Source organism: Odontomachus brunneus, unplaced genomic scaffold (assembly GCF_010583005.1).
Source record: "Odontomachus brunneus isolate Ranch 3 - 2012 unplaced genomic scaffold, Obru_v1 Obru_scaffold_007, whole genome shotgun sequence".
Classification (NCBI taxonomy): Eukaryota; Metazoa; Arthropoda; class Insecta; order Hymenoptera; family Formicidae; genus Odontomachus; species Odontomachus brunneus.
Genome location: NW_022639457.1, coordinates 3,059,071 through 3,082,191, shown reverse-complemented (window position 1 = coordinate 3,082,191; position 23,121 = coordinate 3,059,071). Strand labels below are relative to the sequence as shown.

Here is a 23,121-nt window from a genome sequence, read left to right as displayed (position 1 = left end):
TGGCTCGTGCCGAGTATCCTACAATTATGTAAAAATTGGAATTAGAACCGCCCCGGAAAGAGCCGGATGTCCGTTTTACGATCGTCATGAACGCGCCGTTACTGAAGGCGATGTAATCAATAACGCGTTACGATAACGAGGGCGAGTCCCGCCCGAGACATAAGTACTCGCCGCGCCCGAGACATAAATACTCGAAACGACGAGAAAAGTAGGAAAATTAACGCACAGTAAAGCAGCTCGGGACGGCAATGTAACGCGCCGTGTAATATCCACATTTTCGCGAATCGAAGCGTGCCGACGTAATTGAGAGAAACGATATTATGCGGTGATTACGTTGTTAACGCGCGCGCGTTTTAAGTTTTGCCAGTTACGTAATTTCCGATTAACACCCTCATTTGTACGGTGGTTTTACAGCAACTACACGTCGTTGCGTCCTGTAAAACCGCAAAGCTCTCTGCGATCCATATTGTTGCACTGAGAAAAAAATATCTAAAAATTAACAGATATTTACTAGGTAGCATTAACATATTCCCAAAAAATCAAAATTCTTCTCATTTACTCGATTCAAGTGAACAATACTCAGTTTAAATAAAAAGAATCTTCTTCACTTAATAAGATTTGTTAATTTTTTAAATATTTTTCTCAATGTAAGCGTGCACGAGACGCGTCGACGCATTGTGCAGATGACAATTCCCGACTAGAAATTTTGATCAGGCACACCTGATATTGACAAGCACTTGCTTGGGTAAATGTAAGGTAATCCGAAATATAGTATACCTTATAATATTCTGATGACAACTGAATAAAAAAGATCGTGAGATTATAATAATTAAATCTATATTATGATCTTAATATTGCAACCTGGTGCATTATTTAATGAGGTTGATCAGGTCCTTTTTTTGTTCGGGATTCTTATTCGCTCTATCTTTTGTGATAGATCGTAGGATACCTACAAAAGTATTTATTGTTAGTATTTATATATAAAGTCGAAATCCTCGCAAATTTTCAAAATAGAGTTACATGAGATTTGACAGTTTACCCGCGCAAAGAAAGTTACTCGAACGATGAATGAAGCTCGACGAACGAATTCGCGGGAGGAAGGCAGCAGCCTCTCGTCATTACACACTGCGTAGCGAGAACAATTTGCGCGAAATGAGAAGCAAAGTGCATTCCGGGATTGCGCGCGAAGGAACTGGCGGCGGCGCGAATAAAAAGCAATTTCTCAATGGTCAATGCACGCACGACGGTGGTGGAGTTGCGCAAAACGATAGTTCCATTAGTCTAAAAAATTGAAAATTATCTTCGTCGTGATTTTCCATTTTGTTCGAAAATCGCCGATATCCTACGAACGGCGTGCAAATTAATCGGCAGAGCTGTATCGCGTCGAGTCCATAATGAATAAAACTACCGTTACGTGGTGTGTTTATGTGTATATATATATATATATATATATATATATATATATATATATATATATATATATACACGTGCGTGCGTGTGTGAATATCTGTACGTTACAAAATCGGCTGTACATTTCATATTTCGAGGGTAATCAAGTGCAGAGATCGAGAGAGCGAGAAAATTAATTGTCCCGTTGGAAAGTCAACCAGAAAATCACCGACTCCTTCACGACATCCTGATTTCACCAAACAATGTAACAACAAAGCGAGCTTCCTTTTTCCGCAGTTCGATCACCGAACCCTGTTTATTACACCGAGAGAAATTATACGATAAAAAGTTAACAAACGGATATTTCCGGTCGAAATACCGATAAATTTTTGTATCCGAAACATCCAATGAGAAATGTGTACGGAAAAAAACCAAATATCTGGTCGAATATGAACGACCCAGAAATTGCGATTGAAATAACCCGAATTCTGTTTAAGTCAACCAAAAATCTTGTTAACTTAAACAGAATTTGGGTTACTTCAATCAGAATTTCTGGATCGTTTATATTCGATCAGATATTTGGTTAATTCAACCAAACCTCTTTTTCCGTGTGCCATTATAATCGGAAGTATCCGACTAAATTTAGTCGGATTATGAAATCGGATATGAAAATTCATCGGTATTTTGATCGGAAATATCCGTTTGTTGATTTTGTGTCGGATAATTTCAGTGTACAACCAGCTGTGCTGGCACGACATTGCGATACTTCTCTACAATGGTGCGAGCGCGCCGACGGCTACGCTCCGCGAGTATGTACGCTCCTTCGGAGTCGACACCGTTACGTTCACTGACCGAGAACCGCGCACTGTCTCGTGCCGCCGATTACGAAAGTCATGCAATTTTACAGCTTCTTTTTCTGTTTTCCTTATCTATTCACTGGCCTGCCCCACGTGTCATGTATATTCATGCGTCTTCAATACCGCGACGCGTCTTGCCGCCTTTAGAGATGGACGGAAATTAGCAGTTGAGGAATTCGTTCTACCACCTCGACGCGGAACATCAGCTTTGCCGAAGGAAAACGGTTTTCCAATTCATTTTCTTGAAAAGGCACCTCCTGTTCCTTCTCGACCTTCTTCAGGGAAAATTCGATTGCGAGTTCGTCGTTTTGTACGGAGGAAATATGACGGTGAAAAGAGCGGCAAAATTTTGTAATCTTGAAAGTGCAGAAATTGCGACTGAAATTGTGACTACATGTACTTGCTTAACACCAGAATGCCCGGGAACTACAACCCCCTTTGGATACCCAGAAAATTCATTTTAATTTCTTGCGATTTCAATCTTAAAAATCTCTCTTCTCCTTCACTGTTTGTATCAATAACTTCTGAACATTTTAAGAATATAATCAAAAGTCACGAGATATTTTTTTCTCGAACCACAAGGAAATAGCGACAACAAGAAGACGGGGTCAAAATGTGTTAGGCGTTCTAGTTGAATATCTTACGCATGTTTGAGGTTTTACGAATTACTGTGAATTGCTGTGTAATTACTTGAATGTTTTTTTTTATATGGTGCAGCTTCACCAAAAGTATTGTAAAACAAAATGTGATCTTAACGTGATCTTCACGTTTTCCCCATGTACAAAACGTGTTAACTTTGAGAACGAGAGGAGAAAATACAAATTGCGCGGAATACGTCATTTATTATCTCATGGATGTAATTAAGCAAGCGCACAGTGCAGGTCACGTATTTCTCTTGAATGTCGCGAGCGCCATCGACAGTCTTTCACGATGTAGTCCTTGGCACCGAAGGCACTCTTGTTCGAGAAGAAGACAATTCACGGCGCACATGACGCTCTCTCTTTCTCTCTCGCAACTCTTCCTTCACGTCTGTCGTCGCTCTCGCGCGCGCCGGAAATTAGAGCGTGCATCATCGCGCGCCTCACTCGCAATCGCGGGCCGTTCGAGAGGAGGCGTTACGTCCTCGTGCGATTACGCGCCCCGGCCTCTGTGAGAAGTGTCGGAAGAGGAAACACGCGGCGCAAAGGCGGACGAGAGAAAGAGGGGAAAAAGTTTCACCGGCAACACGCGTGTTCTCCGAGGAGAACACGTGTGAGCCGTAAGAAGGACAATCGAGAGGAGTCGCGCACCTCCTGAATCGTCCGATAGAGCTGAATGAGTTTACGGCTGGACACACTCTGTTACATGTTCGTGACGACAACGACGACGACGACGACGACGACGACGTCGACGGCGGCCGAGTATGTGCGCGCTCTCACTCTCGTTCAGCTTTTGTTGTTTTCCAGCGCGGAGAGCTCGCTTCATGGTCCGCCGGCGGTGCACCGGAACGAAGATAAATGCGCTCTCGGTGGAGCAGATGCACCGGTGCATGGCCGGTCAAGGGATATCGTTAGATACCGCGGCTTCTGCGGCCGAAGTGGATATTGCGCTCATGCCCTCTCCTCGCCCCTAGCCCTTTTCGCGGCGTGAAACGAGGCCTCTCTTCCCACTCCCGCTGAGTGTACGGGAGTGTAGAGAGGCAAAAATATCAATTAAAATTATCCCCAAGAAGAACTGGGGAGAGAACGATCGTCGACGAATAACTGCGCTTCAATCCATAATTATATAATAATCGCGGCTATCCTTAATCAGACTTAATTACATGTCAGTTTTACGCAATCGTACATGCAGAAAAATATTCAAGTAAATGTTAGTTGTTTCAAGGATTTCGTAAACTTATCCACAAATCGATCATAGGTTCGTCAAGTTTATTTAGAACCTGTGGGTCTCAATATTGAACTCTGAAACAAAAATTCGGTTTGCCTACTTTTCTCGGATAAAGTCTCATAATAATCTTGTAAACAAATTTTTCTTTTGAGTACATGATGAGCTTTTCTCAAATTTGTCGTGAGTATATTTGAGTATATTTGAAGACTGTTATCAAATATTCTTTGTTGGAGGTAAACGTCACTTGAAAAGGGGAAAGTAAACACAGTAATCGCTTTTCTTAGTGGTATAACGACATTTCTCTCTGTAAAAATGCATGACCACTCGTGACTTGAGTGGTTCGCGTAGTCAGGAGTGATCACTTATTAGGATTAACGCGGACGCAAATGTTAAATGTTAAATGCATCTGAGAGAGACAGCAGCGTGTCGAAACACTCATAAAGATCCGGCGAATATTTTCTCTCACCGGGTCAACTTGAATAGTTACAAGTTCTAGTTGACCAGAAATCTCGTTTCGGTCACGCAGAATCTTGTTGAGACTCGAACACAGAATTCTGGTGATCTCAGCTGGAGCAACTCTTCGTTCGCTCACATGTCACCAGACATTTGGTTGATCCAATCGAATTTCTTTTCGATGAAAATATCGATCCAGCGCTGGCAGTTCGGAAGAATTTTCTCCCGACCGGAAATCTTCTACGCATGCACAGAGTGACGTAGCAGCCTGATGTAAACAATTTCCAGTTTTAGCCGGAAAAAAAGGGTAGTATGAACCCCTTATCAGGCTGCTACTGTCACTCTGTGCATAGAAGGTTTCCGGTCGGGAGAAAATTCTCCCGAACTGCCAGCACTGCACCGATCTAAATCTTTATTTTGACGCAAGCCTCTCGGTGACAATGGAGTCAATCGTTGATGACGACCACGTCTGTTCCAGATGAGTTGCAACTGCCCATTGGCGACGTCAACGGGGCCCACGTTGGCCTCGACATGCGGCGGGCCGTCCTTCATGCTCTTCATGGGGCTGCTAGAGGTCTTCCTACGCAGCCAGTGCGACCTCGAGGACCCGTGCAACAGGCCCGCGCCACCGAGCAATGTCAATTCAAGGTAAGTCTCACGAAGGCCGTTCTGGACGCGGCAGTAGTTGGTTGTTTGATTAGAATATGGGTCATGGGTAACCTAGAAGGAGAAACGATAGAGAGACACCACCCCCACCTTTGAGTTGATTTCTTTCGAGTCGATCGCGTGGTAACTAGAGGAAACCCGCCCGAGTCGCCGTAGGTGTTATTCATATGAGTAATACCCAGTTCTCTCTGCTCATGAATTTCTAACGATGCAAACGGAGCGGGACATACGCCGGCGGGAGAAGGCTCGGCCGAATCGAGCCGGAAACATTTCTCCTCGTCAAGTCGAAGGCTCGGATCCCAACTTTTCTGAGTTTATTCGATTAAGCTCTTAAAAAGGCGTCTACCAGAAAATATTTTAAGAGAAACTTAATCGAATAAACTTAAAAAAAATAGAATCCAAGTGCTTAATATGATGAGGTTCTCTTGTTAGCCAAGAAGGAAAGAGAAGGAGCGATAATTCCCGTTGGGAATGTCTATAAATCAACCGGTGCTAAGCTGCGATCATCCGTTGATGATGCCGTTCGATTGACTGTCGCAATAATCTACGGTTATCGGATAAAAGGGGATTCAGAAATCCGCAAAGTAACTTCCTTATTTCGCGTCGCCTAATTAGTCGGCTGAGGTCACGGCGAGATATGAGGAGAGGCTCGAATTTACCGTTGAAGAGAAGCGTTTCCTCGTGCCGCGTATGGCATCTGCCAGCATGAATGTAGGAATGTCTGGGCACAAGAGGTACTCCGTGGGGTGTGAAGCTCCAGGACTGATAGGAAATATCCGTCGCGGGGCTGTTTTGGTTAATTAAAATTATCATATATATAATACGCGACCCAGATCTATTTTGGCGTTGTGCGCGGCGTGATTTTAACCGAGGCATTGCTGCATTTCGAGGTTACGTATTTCGTAAACAGGAACAATGTCTGCACTAAAGTGTGCCATTTTCTTCCGCAATATGCTTGACTGTTGCGCAAAAGGCTGCAAAGGTAGAAGAACGAAGAAGTGAGATACAATTAGAACGAAGACCCATGGCATCTTGGCTGATCATATCCCGTTACAATCCCCTTTCCTCTTAAGCTTAATCTACAATACGCTCTTTGCCTCCTGTTTCTCTGTTCGAGTTCGTCATCAACTTCAGCACTTCCTCAAGCCAGAAAAGGACAGAGAATAAGAAACAGGAAGCAAATAGCACATTGCAGATCAATGCTTAAAGCCTCAATCCCGCGGAAACACGTTCAGATAGATATTCCTACGTCCGTGCTTGCTGACGCATCTGCCGCGTTGACGCACTGGAGATAATGACAGCACGCCTTTCCCCAGAGATCTCTTGTCACTTATCGACGAGAGATTTCTTCCGCGAAGAGAGCATCCGCGGGAAGCGTTCCACGACGAATCCTAAACGCGGTCCCGATTGTGTCGCAGCCACGTCCCGCTCTCACGTAATACCGTAGGAACGTCTGGCGTTGCGCGCCCTCCCTCTCGGAAGTGAGCATCCACGCACGCCTCTATCCGCGAAGTCGTTACACCTGTACGCACGTACGTAATACCGTGCGGGCCATTGTTCCGATGCGTCTCGTTGCGTCACATCTGGCCGCGGCATCTACCGCGCACCTGCGCCGCCGGATTCGCTGCGACGCGAAAGGAGCAATTCTCGCGGGAAGCCCCGAAGACGCGGCGAGCACCGCGAGCGAAACGCGCCAGGATACGCGCCGAACAACGGAAATCAAGTATGAGAAACGCACGGGACGACAATGAATATTCGAATACTTAACTCTGAAATGCCTACGAACGCGTTTCACACGTGGCACATGCCTACCGCGTTCTCTCAATCTCGCGTATAACTTTTGCATACATTTGAATACCATTATTTAGAGAAACGTGGGGAAAGATATGTTGCGAAGTCGATAAGAAAATTCGATTTCACGGTAGACGATTATTGGAAAGCTGATTTATCCAAACAGAATATTTATTCAAATAGAGTACATCTAAAAAAACATAAAATTTCATCTTTAGAGCGAAAATCCCCTTATATATATGGTCTCAGAGGGATTCTTCTAAAACCAAAAGGAAAATGTTCTATAAGCGAAATATTCTTAAGGCTCTGCAATACGCGGATTAAACTTGACGTGAAAGAGTTGGAGTAAGAAATAAAAATAATTTATTTCGTTTACGTCTCTCCTACACTCCATCTTCCTTCCTCTGAAGTAAGAGAAATATTTTCGGCATGAGAAGGCTGCAGTATAGGCGTAAACGAAATAAATGATTTTTGTTTCTTACTTTAGCTTGCGCCAAGTTTACCTCGCGTATCGTAGAAAAGCCTTTGAAGTTGGGGAAATTTTCACCTGCAGCATAAATTTTATTCTTCATAGGAATTCCTCCTAATGAGAAAACATTTTGCTTCAAGTCAACACTTTCTTCTTGACTTAGAAGGAAACAAATAATATATGAATAATAAATGTTGAAGTGATTAATATCTTAAATCTATTAAATATTTTTAGTCAAACAGAAATATTTTTAGTCAAACAGAAATATTTTTAGTTCAACAGAAAGAGACTTTCGGTAAGAATTTTTAGAATATAGGATTGACGGAAATAGCATTTTGCAACACTAGAATCCATCTTTTTTTGATATTAGAATATTTTCCTTCTGGTTTTGGAAAAACTCTCTTCAGGCGTGTACAAGAGGATATCCGCTAAAAACAGAATTATATTTTTTAGACGTACATACAGTAGGACTGCAAAGGAAATTACGTATGCTATGTGGATGTACACTCGTTTGCATGTATTATAATACAACAGCAGTGTCGGAGCGCTCTGCACAACTGCTTGTCGTTTGACCGCGGATATATTTCATCGTGACCCGTCACGTATTCACGAACGATTCGCGAAATCTCAGTGTGCACGACCGTTAATAAAAAGACGAGAACGTTCCACGAGAGCTACACGTGCCGTATGAAAACTCGTTCTACAAAGATGGAAACAGGTTTTATCGCGCTCGCCGCTTTTTGAGCGGGTCTTGACCTGTCTTACATCCTGTCACCACTCACAATTAAGCGAATCTGAGTCATTAGATGTAATACGTGAAACATTGATACTAACGCAGAATTACGTGCCGCTTATTGATATCCAGTCGTACATTCCTTCATTTAGATTGAAATCAATTGAAATGTATTTTCTTATATTGAATTTGAAAATGTCGGTGACTAGGCAGCGATATGTAAGACGTCAAAGACAGGTAGAACGACTTTGAATAACGTATACAACTGAAGGAAAAAATACCTGAAAAGTAAAGGAAATATTTATTCGGGTACCAATAATATATTTATTTAAATATCAATTCTTTTATTCGCGGAAAAAGCAACTCCGTAAAAATGCAATTAAATTTTCTGTTACTTGGGGACCAGATGAAAAACTCGGTTGTAGGAATTATTCCCGTAGAAGATTTTCAAAATCTTTCGTTTAATTCTCACTTAATTACCTAAACTAAAATTTTTTTTTCTGTGTCTAAATAAGTAAACAATTGCTATTCAAAGACTAAGATTTTATGTACATTTTCCTATTTGAGAAATATTTCCTATATAAGCAGATATGTTATTAGTATACGTCGCAAGTATCTTATCTCACAGTTTTATCTCACAGTTATTTCTTTTTTTAATGTATCTCAATACGTATCTTACACGTTTCGCACAAAGTCGCAAGCTCCGCAAGATTCTCGTTACACGCTCAAGAAAACACCCAAGAAACCGCCCAAGAAACGCCATGTTCACGCTCGCTAATCACCGAAAAATGTCGTCTTCGAAATAGATCCGCTGGATACTTTCTAATAATAATCTAATGATCACTGCTCCCTCAAAATATTATATCTTAGGTACGCGACTCTTTGGCAATAAGGCAGTCTGCCAGCACAAGAGGAATGATGATAACATACGTGCTCACGCATAATGATAACATGCCCAGTTAGATAACAGTCATTGCAAATTATCTCAAAAGGCGAATTATCTCTTAACATCAAAAGTACAGTAATCACTGTAGATCGATGATTAGAGGAAGAGAAAAAAGGCTTCTCGAGTTTCCCGACTAGATCACCTTACAGGCGATATGAAAGGAATTCGCTTCTCCTTTTGGAAATTGACGTGGAATTGCGTTAACTTCCAGCATGAAATATCTCGATAATCAAGCTGCAAATGGAGCCATTAATTAAGCCAAAGGGTCAAGCCACTATTTGTCGGCAGTATCCTACCAGATTAATTCGCGTGAGTCCCTTGTTGTTCTTCGTTTATAGCTTGAAACGATTATCCTCCGCGACGACATATCTGCGAGAAGAGAAGACACTCGATCGATCTCAGACCAACCGAGAGAAGAGAGCTGATGGAAGAAAGAGCGACGGGACCCAGAGCGCCGTTCTACAGAGTCCCGTGCATAAAAGTATGTCATTGTCCCGCACGCTATACATACAGATACATTCACGCCGTGGCATTCAACCGAGAGAGCATACTGTGGACACTCTCGTGATCGTCCCGAGAGCAACCTCCTGAGAAACACACCTTTCGCCCGATGTGCGAGGCAGAGAGAGGGAATAGGGAACAGCGGCTGGAAAGAAAAGGGCGCACCGTCCCTATCATGCAGACTCTGGTAGCCTGCGAAATTGAAAGAATTCGTCGGCGCGTCACGACACTCGTCGTAATATATTAGGTGCGCAAAGGAGAATGCTCACGTTTGGCCCACAAACAGATTTTGATGAAATATATGTGTCCTTCGAAGAGTATGAGTCCCTGATTTCAAAAAGTTACTCGTCGTTCATATCTGAACGCCGAAGTTTGAGGACGCCAAAGATGCTGATATCTCAGGACAAGAGCTTCAGATCGTTATGAACGATTGAATTCAACTGTAATTCGATTCATTAGGGTTGTAAAAGTCTTTCACTCGCGAGAGAAAGTCGCTCTTCTCACACTTGAAGGGTCCAGGCTGCGTACATGCGAGAGGGGGTTGCTCACGCTCTTGCAGTCAATTACATCATGAAGGTAATACCCGTTGCTCCTCCGAGCCAGCTAATTCGTCGGGTAAAAGATCGTCTAATAACGCGACGTCGCTAATTAACGTCAGCCTTTCGCAAACGAGCGTACACCGTGAAGCTGAAACCTAGTAACCTTCTCTGCGTCGCGACAATCTTACTTTCGAAACGTCATCTTCTGCGGGTAAGGAGAGTAAGTGAAATTCCGGTCGGCGAGAAGCCTGCGTATGCGTTCTTAGCCGCCTCTTAAACGAAATAAAGAAAGGACACATATCGATACGAGTTAGAAGACTGGATAGATAGAATTGGGGCACACAGAAGAAGAATTGCACTTCTCTGCAAATCTCTCGCAGCGGATTCGCGACTTATACCGCGACTCGAAGAATAATATCGGACAATCGGCGACATTGCGAAGGGAAACGTCTCTCTTACAGGTATGACTTCGTGGTGATAGGAGGCGGTAGCGCAGGTGCGACCGTCGCGGCCAGATTATCGGAAGAACCCAGATTCTCCGTGTTGCTACTGGAGGCCGGGCTGGACGAGCCCACCGGCACTCAGATACCCTCGTTCTTCTTCAATTTCATCGGCAGCGACATCGACTGGCAGTATAATACCGAAAGCGAGAACGAGGCATGCCTAAACAAAGAGCACAACCAATGTTATTGGCCAAGGGGAAAGGTAAGTGCACTGAGAAAATGCTCAGTACGCATTTGTAACTGTAATCACACGTGGAAATTGTTATTACAAAAATTATGGCCAAGCAAACTATTTTTTTTATTAAATTCTACTATGATGTTTGTGATAATTACCATTATATATATGTTACTATTATCATTGTCGTATTAGAACAACCAAAAAGTATGGTTGGGGCCAAGACTTTTTTCTGGAAAAAGAACTAACTCACGAGAGGAGAAAAAGCATACGGAACTGCTTGAAACAATATTATTTTCATGCATACATAATAAACTTTAAAGCAGTTTCCAAACTTTGCATACATGCCCTTAACTTCAAAAATATTATTCGTGAACTTTTAAAAATTTTGTGAGGATTCTGTTTTCGCGAAGAGGTCCCGGCACGCTCCATCAGTAAGAAAACCCTTGGCCTCCTTGTGGCCAAAAGTAACTACAGTTTCAGTTTGTTTCAACTCACTGCAGCACTCAACGCGCCAGTGAGTAATCTCGCTAACTACGGCGGATTCTTACCTGAAATTACGGTTGCGTCAGAATTCGAAAGCGGCGGAGTAATGTCGTTCGTTAAAACCGCGGCTTAATTGAACGCTCCGGGAAGATTATGAGCGCAAATTCGATAATCCACCTATCGGTCGCTCGTGAATCAATCTCGAGATCGTCCGCGTTTGCATGAGGCGCATTTGTCTGTTTGTTATTCGAGAGGATCTCCACACAAGTTGAACTCGAAATCACAGGTCCTCGGCGGCACCAGCGTCATGAACGGGATGACATACATGAGAGGATCCCGCAAGGATTACGACGACTGGGCCAGGTTTGGCAACGTCGGTTGGTCTTACAGAGACGTCCTTCCGTATTTTATAAGGAGCGAAGATAATCAACAAGTGAACAACATGGACTACGGCTATCACGGAGTCGGCGGGCCGCTCACGGTCACGCAGTTTCCTTATCATCCGCCGTTGAGCTTCGCCCTCTTGGAAGCCGGCAAAGAGATGGGTAAGCGTAATTAGCTCTTTATAGGATACAATGTCTTTTTTACTCTAATGTCTACATAACTTGTATGTCAACATACAAGTTTATATAACATACCTAGATACATTTCTAGTAAGTTTTCCTTCTTATATTTCTTCTTATATGATTTCTGTTTTTTGTTAGATCGAGACATCCGGGATGTTTAAATTATGTTATCTATTGTTCTGCTCTCTCTCTCTTTCACTTCTTTTTTGATTATCAGTAAACTATTTACTAAACAGTAAACTCTAAATTAAAATCTGGATATCTCACCTGAGATTCACCAAGTTTCAAGTTACTGTTGATACAAACTTGAGACCCGCGAAAAATATGGACGTAAAGCCTCTTCCTTATTTCGTCCCCTTGATATTTTGCAATAACTGGAGTAAGGCGGGATGGTTGCAGCTGGAATGAACAATTCTTATCTGTGTATCAGGATACGACACGGTCGATCTGAACGGACGGACGCACACAGGATTCGCCATAGCGCAGACCACGTCGCGAAATGGTTCACGGCTGTCCACGGCGCGTGCTTTCCTCCGTCCCGCCAGGAATCGGCCAAACCTTCACATAATGCTGAACTCGACGGCGACGAGGATCCTCTTCGACGAGAACAACAGGGCGGTCGGCGTCGAATTCGTCCACGATGGAATGATTAAGCGCGTGTCGGTGGCGAAAGAGGTCGTCATTAGCGGAGGTGATTCTTCCGCTCATCTGATTACCTACAATACAAGCAACAATTCATCGACTAGTTTAACACTAGAATGTCTGGGAACTACGACCCCTTTTGGATACCCTAAAGAGTCATTTTGATCCTTTGCGATTCTAACGTTTTAAAACTCCCTCTTTGTTCTTCATTACTCGTGTCAATGATTTCTGAACATTTTAAAAATGTAATTAAAAGTCACAAGGTATTTGTTTTCCTAAGTCACGAGGGATAGAAATAGAGACAACAAGAAGACCTAAAGGAAGTCAAAATGACATTCTAGTTAATTTGTCACGAATCGGGTTCCATCATGGTCGTGGCTTCTCCGTCGATTAGTCCTGAACGCGAAGGGAAGCTAGAAAGTAGGAACATGTTCCTTTCCATGCCGAAGGTCGCGAGTGGATAGCAGGAATCTAAGTTTAGAAACGCCACGTCCCGTGGAGGCGGACTTAATTACTCATCCTTCCGCAAATTGTCTCTCGGGGGTATGGTATAATCGCGCGTACGGTTTCTCTCGAACAATACGGATTGCGCGGGTTGGTATCGGCGATGTCCTTGGGCCGAACCGGAATTCGCAATCACGCCAGAACGATGGAAGATACGGAGATACGTGTGCAAGGCCCTTGTCCGTTGGTAGGAGGAGAAAAACTGATCGAAGATATCGATACTGGCAAATTAATCGCGGGTTAATCCGCATATAAGTTACGCATGATCATGCGTCTCCCAGTCGTGTTTCTCAGGCTTATAATTAAGCTAATTCACGCGCTCGTGCTATTACACACGTTTCCACATGCATCGTGGTCGTCCGGTGGCCGGTCATTATTCACGATTTACCGTGGATCTCGCTTTATCGCCACGAATCGGCACGAATCCCTGTAATTAAGTCGTCTCAACACGCTTTATTTATCTTAGGTGCCGTTAACTCGCCGCAGATCCTCTTGAACAGCGGCATAGGGCCTCGGGAAGAGCTCAACGCGGTGGGTGTGCCGGTCGTCCGTGATCTTCCAGGTGTCGGCAAGAATCTTCACAATCACGTGGCCTACGCTCTGGTCTTCACCATTAATGACACCGACACCACTCCTCTCAACTGGGCGACCGCCATGGAGTACTTGCTGTTCAGGGACGGTCTGATGTCTGGCACAGGTAAGACACATTGCTCTTACAACTTAAACTTAAACTTAAGTCGCAAATATCGAGGAAAGAAAGTATCTTTCTTTCATTCTGTCGTCAATATCGACCTTTTGGATCTTCCCTCTTCTGCCTTAACAACTTTAGACGCTTGCAATCCGACGCTTGCAACATTGGAAATGTTACTTTGCTCGTCGACTAATGACTCGTGATGACTGCTAATATATTTATAATGACTGAACAATGCAATCGAACTCTACTGTAAGCGCTAGTCCGCGTTAGGTTCCGGAATTGGTTTTGTGCTAGGAATTAAACGACTTCATTGATCCGAGGGAGACAACGAGGCAGACCGCGTCAGGACACCGCCTCTCTCGATGCACGTTTTCCTGTTTACCGTGTCGAAGATGTTGCATCTCGGGGCATTAATTCGCGGACCTCGTGCGCAAGCAGTGAAAGTGTATTGCACAATGATCACGTTCGTCGTCGTGTCCGGCGATCCGACTATTACGTGACGGTCCCAGCCCGATAGGCCCATTTACCGTCATTCAGATAGCCGCGGACCAATTTAAAACCGGTCATCACCTCACGCTCGTGACTCTGCTCTCCTCATGGTCTGTCAACTGAAATTATCCACCGATCTCCCGATTCCGTGCCGCTATTTCGCTCGCGCGTATTTCGCGCGCACACACAGCGCATTTGTTTACAGCACATTACGATATTTTTCGAGCATCGTGACATTCGGGGTGAAGGGAAGAAAGCTCGGGAAAAAACGTAGAAACGTCGTAGACGTGTATAAAATCATTGCGTTGATGACTAATGGACATTATGTGCATAAATGCCAGCGTTTATCGGACACATTTCTGCGAAAGGCAATCTCGCGTCTCGCGTAACCGGCGCATCGCCAACTTTTCTCTCATTACGAACCGGATGCAATATCACCGTCCATTAATATCGGCATTACCAGCCGTTAAATAATCCCATAAATTAATATTAGCCTCTTATTCGCGGAAAATAGCCACAGTTTCGCCTCTCCGCGAGCGTCTATTCGACGAGCGTGTTCGCATTTACATTTTCCATCGCGAGCTAAATTACATCGCGCGCCGCTAACCGGCGTGGTTTACCGTTCAGGAAGATATACATACGTGTGCACGGCTCACAGTAGAGGTCAAATGAAATTTTATGTTGCAAGAAGAGCTACAGTTTCGAAATGTGAACCGATCTCGATGCTTCTTTTTCTTTCTCTTTTTTAGTGAAAGCTAATAAAATTTGAAACAACTTTATCGAGTTAGATTCTTGTCTTTGGATTCTCATTTTTTAGATCAGACTTAAAGAAATTGGATTTAGAAATATTTTTCTGTAAGTCAAACAGTAGATAACTCACCTCGTATCTCATCAAATTTAACATCAGACGCGGATGTTGTTGAAATTAAAATATTCCAACTCTGATTATAGACAAAAAGAAGTCATACGGACTAACATAATTTTATTAAAAAGACTCACCTTAACAAATGACATTAATTGCAATAGTATCTAATTTTATTTAAATAAAAACTACTAAATAAAAACTACTAAGTAAGAACTAAGTAAGAATTAGATCATTGCTATCGTGTTATCGATTCTTTTTATTAGTAATTCTTCTTAAAGTAACAAGTGTCGAGCTTCCTCATCCGTCGAAATTGTTTGATCGAAGAGAATGTTTAAATCTTCCTGATCTAGAAGAATGGAAGCAAAGGGCAAAGTCTGACTTAATAAGATTGTTCCAAATTTCATTAGCTTTCATAAGAAAGAGGGAAGAAAAAGAGGTCGATTCAAGGTTCAAGAACCTTCTTTTGGAACACGAAATTTCATCTGATCCCACTGTGCACCAGTGGTATTCGCGGTTATTCGCGTTTGTTGGCCCGCTGGGGTCGATAAACAATACGGGAAGAAGATATACGCCCGAGAAAGCCAGGCTGCTGGTCGTCCCCCGGTGCGTTCCATCTTCCGCTCGTGCGTCTAATTAATACAGCTAATTAGGCTACGAAGGCCGATCGGGGATCGCGTTAACTCGTGCCCCCTTACTCGCGCTCCACTTTTGATCATTAATCAAAGACGCCGGGCGGAGGAGGAGGAAGAGAAGGTGGAGGGTGAGGCAAGGTGGAGCGGTGCTGATCCGTTGGGAATGAAGCGAGAGCATAGTTTCGCTCTGGGAATTCGCCCGAGCGAATTGTTCGGTAATTCATGCAGATACCGCGGCGTGCCCGTAACGTAAGCAACGTGTATATCCCTTTCACGATACTGACTCGTATTCCTGGTCATAATCCGGAGCGCTTTTTAAGGTATTCGGCACGATCGATATAGCCCCGAGCTGGGCTGGTTCTTAACGAGCGTCACCTCGGGGGCTGAACTCCTTCGTGTCGGGCCTCTCTCGCGCCTCGCTCACCTTCGCTACCTTCGCGGCACGAAACCGCCGCCGGCAGCGAAACGCTGTAATAGCGTGGTTCCTCAGCGCTAAACGCAGCCCCGGGATCCGCTTCTCTCTTACGTCGGTCACGCGGCTACGCGATCGCGGCTCTCTGCGATTCGATCAGATTACGTAAGGGTGCGCCGGACACGACCCGCCAGTATGTTGCCGGATAGAGATGTAAAGTTGCCGTCAGATTTCCAAAGTGACGACTGCTTACGGTGGTCACGATAAACTGGTAAATAACTGGTGGTTTATTAGTAACTCTTGTTTCCGACAGTTACATGCACAAATATTCGCGTTTTTCGCACTGTTGCATAAAATAACATTCTTCTTATTCTCTCATCAAATGTACGTCTAACAATCTCTGAAATGTCTCTCAGATAAAAGAGAGGAAACTATTTATACAATCTTTTGAGGATATTATAAAGTTTTTATTTCTTAAAATTCCAGTAAAAATTCAATTTATAAAGTATCTTACTCTTTCTTAAAGACTAAATACTCCTCTTGAGCTTTATATCAAAATATAATTTCTTATTTCTATAATTTTTTTCTAAATCACCATTTTACCAGCTTCCAGAAATTACCGAGTAATTTATTGTCAGACTAAGTCATTTTCGTCTCTGGTTGCGGAGGAACGTTGTCGATCGCACCTCGATTTCGCAACGCCGCGATACATCGCTGCTCCGGTCACGCTCGGTGATTAATTACAAATCACAATGAATTGTATCGGGACGATCGAAACCGTCATTCATCGATCACCGGTGCTCGTAGTGCGATTGGTGATTCATTGAGGTTTTGCGTAGAGAAAAAATTATGCAGGCGCCATTAATTTCTATGGAGAAAAGCTTCCAAAAGATAGATTGCGACCGACGTGAGTCGATTCGACGGTTTGTCCATTTGACAATGATTTACTGTAGAATGTTCTTAGTTTCGGAATTATTTGTGTAATTACTGTGAGGAGAGAATTTTATAGTAAAAAATTACTATAAAACTGTGAAATTTTGTTATTTTTTATGTTTTTTATTTTAGAAATTTACTGTCTAAATTTACTTTTTGTAATTCCTGAAAAAATTATTTATATAAATAATTTCTCGGTTTGGCCGAGATTAGAATCATTTTTGACTAATTTAGCACAGATTTAAAATATTTCGGTTGGAATCTCGGTTAAAGAAACTTAAAATGGTTCATGTCTCAACTATGCCGATTTTGTTAAGACTTTAATTAAAATTACCGGATTTTTCTCTCAGTTTGGCCGAGATTCGAATCATTTTGGACTAATTTAACACAGAATTAAAATATTTCAGTTGGAATCTCGGCTAAAGAAATTTAGAATGGTTTATGTCTCAGTTATGCCGATTTTGTTAAAATTATTTAATTATATCTTGTATTCAATTTTATTTCTTATATATTTTTGTTAAACTTGTTGATGATAGAAGTGAGAACATTAAAAAGCTATAAACTGTAAAACTCAAAGTGGATCAAAATGAAAAAATATGATCTAAATATTTTTTGTAGTTCTATATTTGTGCCAAATTGCAAAGAAATTAGAATATACCTTTTAGGTAAATTTACTTGTTAGATTTCAATACGGTAATTACGAGTAGACACTAATTCTTGCATTCTGGCCAGGGATCTCCGAGGTGACGGCGATGATCAACACCAAGTTCGCAGATCAACGGGAAGATCACCCAGACGTTCAGTTAATCTTCGGCGGCTACCTGGCCGACTGTGCGGAGACCGGTATGGTGGGCGAGAAGAAGGGCGCGAACCGCAGCATCTACATCATCCCGACGATTCTGCATCCGAAGAGCCGCGGTTATCTGCGCTTGCGAAACAACGACCCCCTCTCGAAGCCGCTGATCTACCCCAAATACCTGACTCATCCCGACGACTCGGCCGCTCTTGTGGAGGCTATTAAGTTTAGCATCAAGTTAGCGGAGACCCAGGCGCTCAAGAGGCAAGTGGCTTTCACTTCTCTTCGTCAAATTATGCAAACGAAGGTGTAGCGAGCGCCCTTAGTTTCTCTCCCTTTTTTTGCATAATTTATACTCTTGTTTTATATAAAAGAATAATTTTTGAGACACTTTCATTCACATGCTTTTTCAAAGCATTCAAAAGTTGCCAAAGCGACACAGCATCTCTTCAATTAATTCACGACTCGTTAGCCTTGTCGTCACGAAACGCGAGCACGAATTTGTGTTAAATTTGAATCCAGCAAACACCAACTACATATCTGTAACATAATACATATTTGTAACATCAATGTTACAAATTCTCGCTCTATAATGTAAATGCGTGCGTAACACGTGTGTTATGTAACAGTTACATTGTCGAATGTATTGTAACATTGACGTAATGTTTACCGTTAGCTGGCGTTTGTTGGGAATGTTCCGTCGAATGTGCCGTTTCAGGTATGGTTTCGAGCTGGACCGAACCCCGGTGAAAAACTGCGAGCACCTGAAATTCGGCTGCGACGCTTACTGGCATTGCGCGATCCGACACGACACCGCGCCCGAGAATCATCAGGCGGGCTCGTGCAAGATGGGACCGCCGGACGACCCCTTGGCCGTGGTTGACAATCAATTACGAGTCAGAGGGGTGCGGGGCGTGAGGGTGGCCGACACGAGCATCATGCCGAGAGTGACGTCCGGCAATACGAACGCGCCCGCGATCATGATCGGTATGTAATGAGTTTCTTCGGGCATACATCCGATAAACACCAAGTATCGGTGACGTAACATCGTTGTTACAATGTCAGCTCAATCATATAATATGTTACGTAACTGTTACATGCGATATATATGTTATATAACATATGGTTGAGCTGACATTGTAACATCGATGTATGCTACTAACAAGTTATTTTTGCTAACAAGTTATGCTACTAACAAGGGACAATACTCAAGTGTGACATGCCATTTTTCTTGAAACTCAGCATGCACATAGCATATGACATGACATTTCATATTTGATATTTGATATTGGCTTGTTGTTTAATTTGCACAATTATTTAGACGATTGTTTAAACAAAACTCGAAATGGCGATGTACGTAAAAACTGATATTTATAAGCCCATAACATGTAAATCTAAAACACATAAACCTAAAAGTTATAAGAACGTAAATTTATGCACTCAAAACCCATAACTCGAAAACCCATAAACCCGTAAACCTGGAATCCATAGGTCTAAAATCCGTAAACAATCGTCTAAATAATTGTGCAAATTAAAAGACGGGCCGATATAAAGTATCACATATGAAATTTCATGTCATATGTTATGTACGTGTTAAGTTTCAAGAAAAATGTCACACTTGAGCAGTGTCCTTCGTGAGACTTGGTGTTTATTGGACAGTGTTATAACTTTCGTTTAACTAAACATTTTTAACTGTACTGAGGGTAAACCAACAAAATAAAATTTGAAACAACTTTATCGAGTCAGATTCTTGTCTTTGGATTCTCATTTTTTAGATCAGACTTAAAGAAATTGGATTTAGAAATATTTTTCTGTAAATCAAACAGTAGATAACTCACCTCGTATCTCATCAAATTTAACATCAGACGCGGATGTTGAAATTAAAATATTCCAACTCTGATTATAGACAAAAAGAAGTCATACGGACTAACATAATTTTATTAAAAAGGCTCACCTTAACAAATGACATTAATTGCAATAGCATCTAATTTTATTTAAATAAAAACTATTAAATAAAAACTACTAAATAAGGACTAAGTAAGAACTAGAATATTTCTACCGTGTTATCGATTCTTTTCATTAGTAATTTTTCTTAAAGTAACAAGTGTCGAGTTTCCGCATCCGTCGGAATTGTTTGATCGAAGAGAATGTCTAAATATAAATATAAATAGCTGAACTTACGAAAATTATAAATCTTTTTAGTCCCAAGCTAGTGAACACTGCGAGCATCAATTATATTGGATCTATGTTGTAATATCTCGTTACCCAATGTTAATGCGGTATAACACATGTATTATATTGCATTTATATTGTTGAGTGAGAAACTGTCACACAGATGTAATATAACTGATGTTTAGTATTTACTGGGAACCATCCTAGTAAACGCCAACTATCAGTAGCATAAAATCAATGTTAAGATTTCCCACTCAACAATATAAACGCAATATAATGCGTGTGTAACGTAACAGTGTTACACTGTTGGGTGGATTATAACAGTAACATTATAACATAATGTTACTGTTAATTGATGTTTGATAGGCATACTTTTTGGTTGCCTCAACACGAAGACGGTAGTAGTAACTACTTAAAAAATGGTTTTCTTGACCATAATCTATAGTGATTATTTCTCTGTGTTGACTATAGTTTCAAATGCCAAACATTTCTCAGTATAGGGTGTATGTAAATATAAGATTCTTTATATCATAATATAATATATGTACATATACACACATACATGTCATTTATAGGTGAAAGAGCAGCGGACTTCATCAAGAAGACCTGGGTCGGTTGACTCGAACTTGCTTGATGTTCGATTACGACGTTCTCCTACTTCGCGAGAAGCAGCGTGATTCTCCAGGCGATACGAATATCTGAAAGACGTCCAGGAAGAAGTTCCGCCGACTCTTCAGACATTTCTTCGAGCGTTCTTTCGATCTTCGCTTTATTTCGAGTCCATATAGTACGTACACCTTGTGTGACACGCATTCTTTCGGCGATCTTAAAATGTCTCTTTCTCTCTCAGCAATCGTAATCATCACATCTCCAATTATCGAATTATCGACTCGTTACACGACGCTGCACCCGGAATATTATTCAATCGCGGCTTATCACTGCCTCGGCATCTCGTGTCATTCATACAATGTATCTCTCTCGAGACTTACATAATAGTATCGCCGACAACAAGGATCGTGTTACCGGTTTCTCCTAGCTATAAGACAGCTTAGAGTTTTATTTCACGCCCGTTCGGGCCGTACGTTTAAGCACTCCTCGTGGTAACAGTCTGTCCCAGTGATCGTAACTTCGTACCAAATAGATCAGCCGTCGCCAACCGCGATAACCTTCGACAAGCGAGACCACCCGCTCGCAATCCTGCTGCGCGTTTCCACCGTACAAGTAAAGTTAAGCGAGCTCATTACTGTAAATAGTACATTATATCGCCGGTGTATTCTCCCACGAATCACTTGTAAGATGATGTACAAATAAAGGACGTCCTATCGCGGAAGGTCTCGATATCTCTGCCGAAGTATGCCGTCGTGAACTTGGCGTGCGTTCCCCGACGGTAACATATCTCGCGAGATATTCGCCGTCGCACAGATTAACGCAACGCTCCGTATCTCATCCGTTATCTTCGCCGTCGTTTTCGCTTTAGGATCGCTCATCGACGGCGAGGCGCGAGTCTTCGCCACGCTGTCGCCACCGTCTTAAATACCGAGGCGTTCTCTAGCTCTTGAACGATCAAAAATCACCGCGAATCAAGCCACAGGGATATGGCAAGAGATGAAGAGAGGAGGAAAGAGGAGAACGATCAAAGAGTGCATTATTACGACTCATCGACGAGACGCGTCGGAGACACTCAGAGACGCACGGCTGGAGAGAACTCTTTCAAGAAAGGACCGACGTCACACTGACGTGTGATGCACTTGAAGATATATTTTGTAATACGTGTGTGAGACTTAAAACTTAAGGTAGATATACACTCGTGGCATTACGTTTAGTTCCCTAAAGATTATAATAATACTGACCACACTCGCCGGTATTGCTTTTCCGTGCGTTTTACACATAAGACTAGATCTTTTTCTTCTTCATTATCATCATCCCTTTGCTCTTATTATACGCAAATCTAACACGCAATATTCGAGATAAATTAAGATCAATTAATTGCCGGATGATCATCTAGATTCGTTCGTTCAGTATTGGCTGCGCCTGCGTTTGTTGCATCTATACATCCGCCTGATTTTTTGGATGTCTCTCTTGCTGAAACCATCTCTCTGGCCGATCTCCTGTCGGCTGTTCTCCTGGAAGATATCGCCGATGATACCCAAAATGCCAGTCGGCCTCTCCTGCGGACACATTGCGTACAAGTGCAAGCAATTCGAGACGAGAAACTCTCGAGAGACACTCGTGCTTCCTGCTTAAAATGATGAATACAAAACGGTAACGTTACATAAGATTTAGCCTGAATTTTAATCTAAATTTCCCAGTGTAAATCATCAAGATGATACTTGATTTACATTCAACCTGAATGTAATGTAATCGTATCGTCTTATATCCGTCACTTTAAGCAGGCGCGTTTCTTTATCGAAAAATTCGCGCGAGTATAAGCCTCCTCGCCAGACACGGTAGAATAAAGGACGAGTTCGTCGTGGGACGAAGGACGAGTTCGTAAAAGCACTATCACGGATCACTTACGGATCTCGGTATTATCGTGGGTTGACCGTTCTTGGAAAACGCCTTCGACGAGTAGTGCATTACGCTGCCGTAGTCGTAACCGACACCGAAGGCGTCCGTGGTCTCCTTGGAAGCCTTCTCGAAATTGCCGCCGTGACCTGGTTGCATCAAGCACATCGTGCGTGATAAAGATAGAAGCTCATAATGTAAACGATAACCTCGGGCTTTCGGTTATTGCGCCGAGAATTGCCGGCGAGGCGCGAGTCTTCGTCGCGTTTTCGCTTAAATACCGAAGCGTTCTCCAGCTTTTGAACGATCAAAAATCGTAAAATCGTCGCGAATCAGAGGTATAATAATATATGAAGAGAGGAAGAAAGAGCTTCTCGGAGAACGATCAAAAAATGCATTACTTCAATATGTGGACTTTCAATTTATCATAATTTATAATTAAATATTATATTAATATATATATATATATATATATATATATATATATATATATATATATATATATATATATATATATATATATATATATATATATAT

At 42.4% G+C, this 23,121-nt stretch overlaps 2 protein-coding genes across 3 annotated transcripts in view; one reads left to right on the top strand and one right to left on the bottom strand.

Annotated features, from left to right (window-relative positions):
- The window catches only part of LOC116853997, a 32,998-nt gene extending 11,579 nt beyond the window's left edge, over positions 1-21,419 (top strand). Inside the window, exons 15-23 of the mRNA XM_032835423.1 lie at positions 3,692-3,794; positions 5,044-5,213; positions 10,672-10,915; positions 11,661-11,919; positions 12,371-12,631; positions 13,553-13,783; positions 17,844-18,171; positions 18,626-18,894; positions 20,655-21,419. Of these exons, the coding sequence (XP_032691314.1) occupies positions 3,692-3,794; positions 5,044-5,213; positions 10,672-10,915; positions 11,661-11,919; positions 12,371-12,631; positions 13,553-13,783; positions 17,844-18,171; positions 18,626-18,894; positions 20,655-20,698 (1,909 nt within the window). The 3' untranslated portion in view covers positions 20,699-21,419. The remainder of the gene's footprint in view (positions 1-3,691; positions 3,795-5,043; positions 5,214-10,671; positions 10,916-11,660; positions 11,920-12,370; positions 12,632-13,552; positions 13,784-17,843; positions 18,172-18,625; positions 18,895-20,654) is intronic.
- Positions 21,420-21,817: 398 nt separating this feature from the next.
- LOC116854081 (zinc metalloproteinase nas-13-like) overlaps positions 21,818-23,121 on the bottom strand; it is a 2,934-nt gene continuing 1,630 nt past the window's right edge. The window contains exons 3-4 of one of the 2 annotated variants that reach the window (XM_032835622.1): positions 22,597-22,733; positions 21,818-22,247 (exon numbers count right to left, since the gene is read on the bottom strand). In XM_032835622.1, coding sequence (XP_032691513.1) covers positions 22,095-22,247; positions 22,597-22,733 — 290 coding nt within the window. In that variant the 3' untranslated portion in view covers positions 21,818-22,094. The remainder of the gene's footprint in view (positions 22,248-22,596; positions 22,734-23,121) is intronic. The other variant, XM_032835623.1, reaches the window with a different exon arrangement.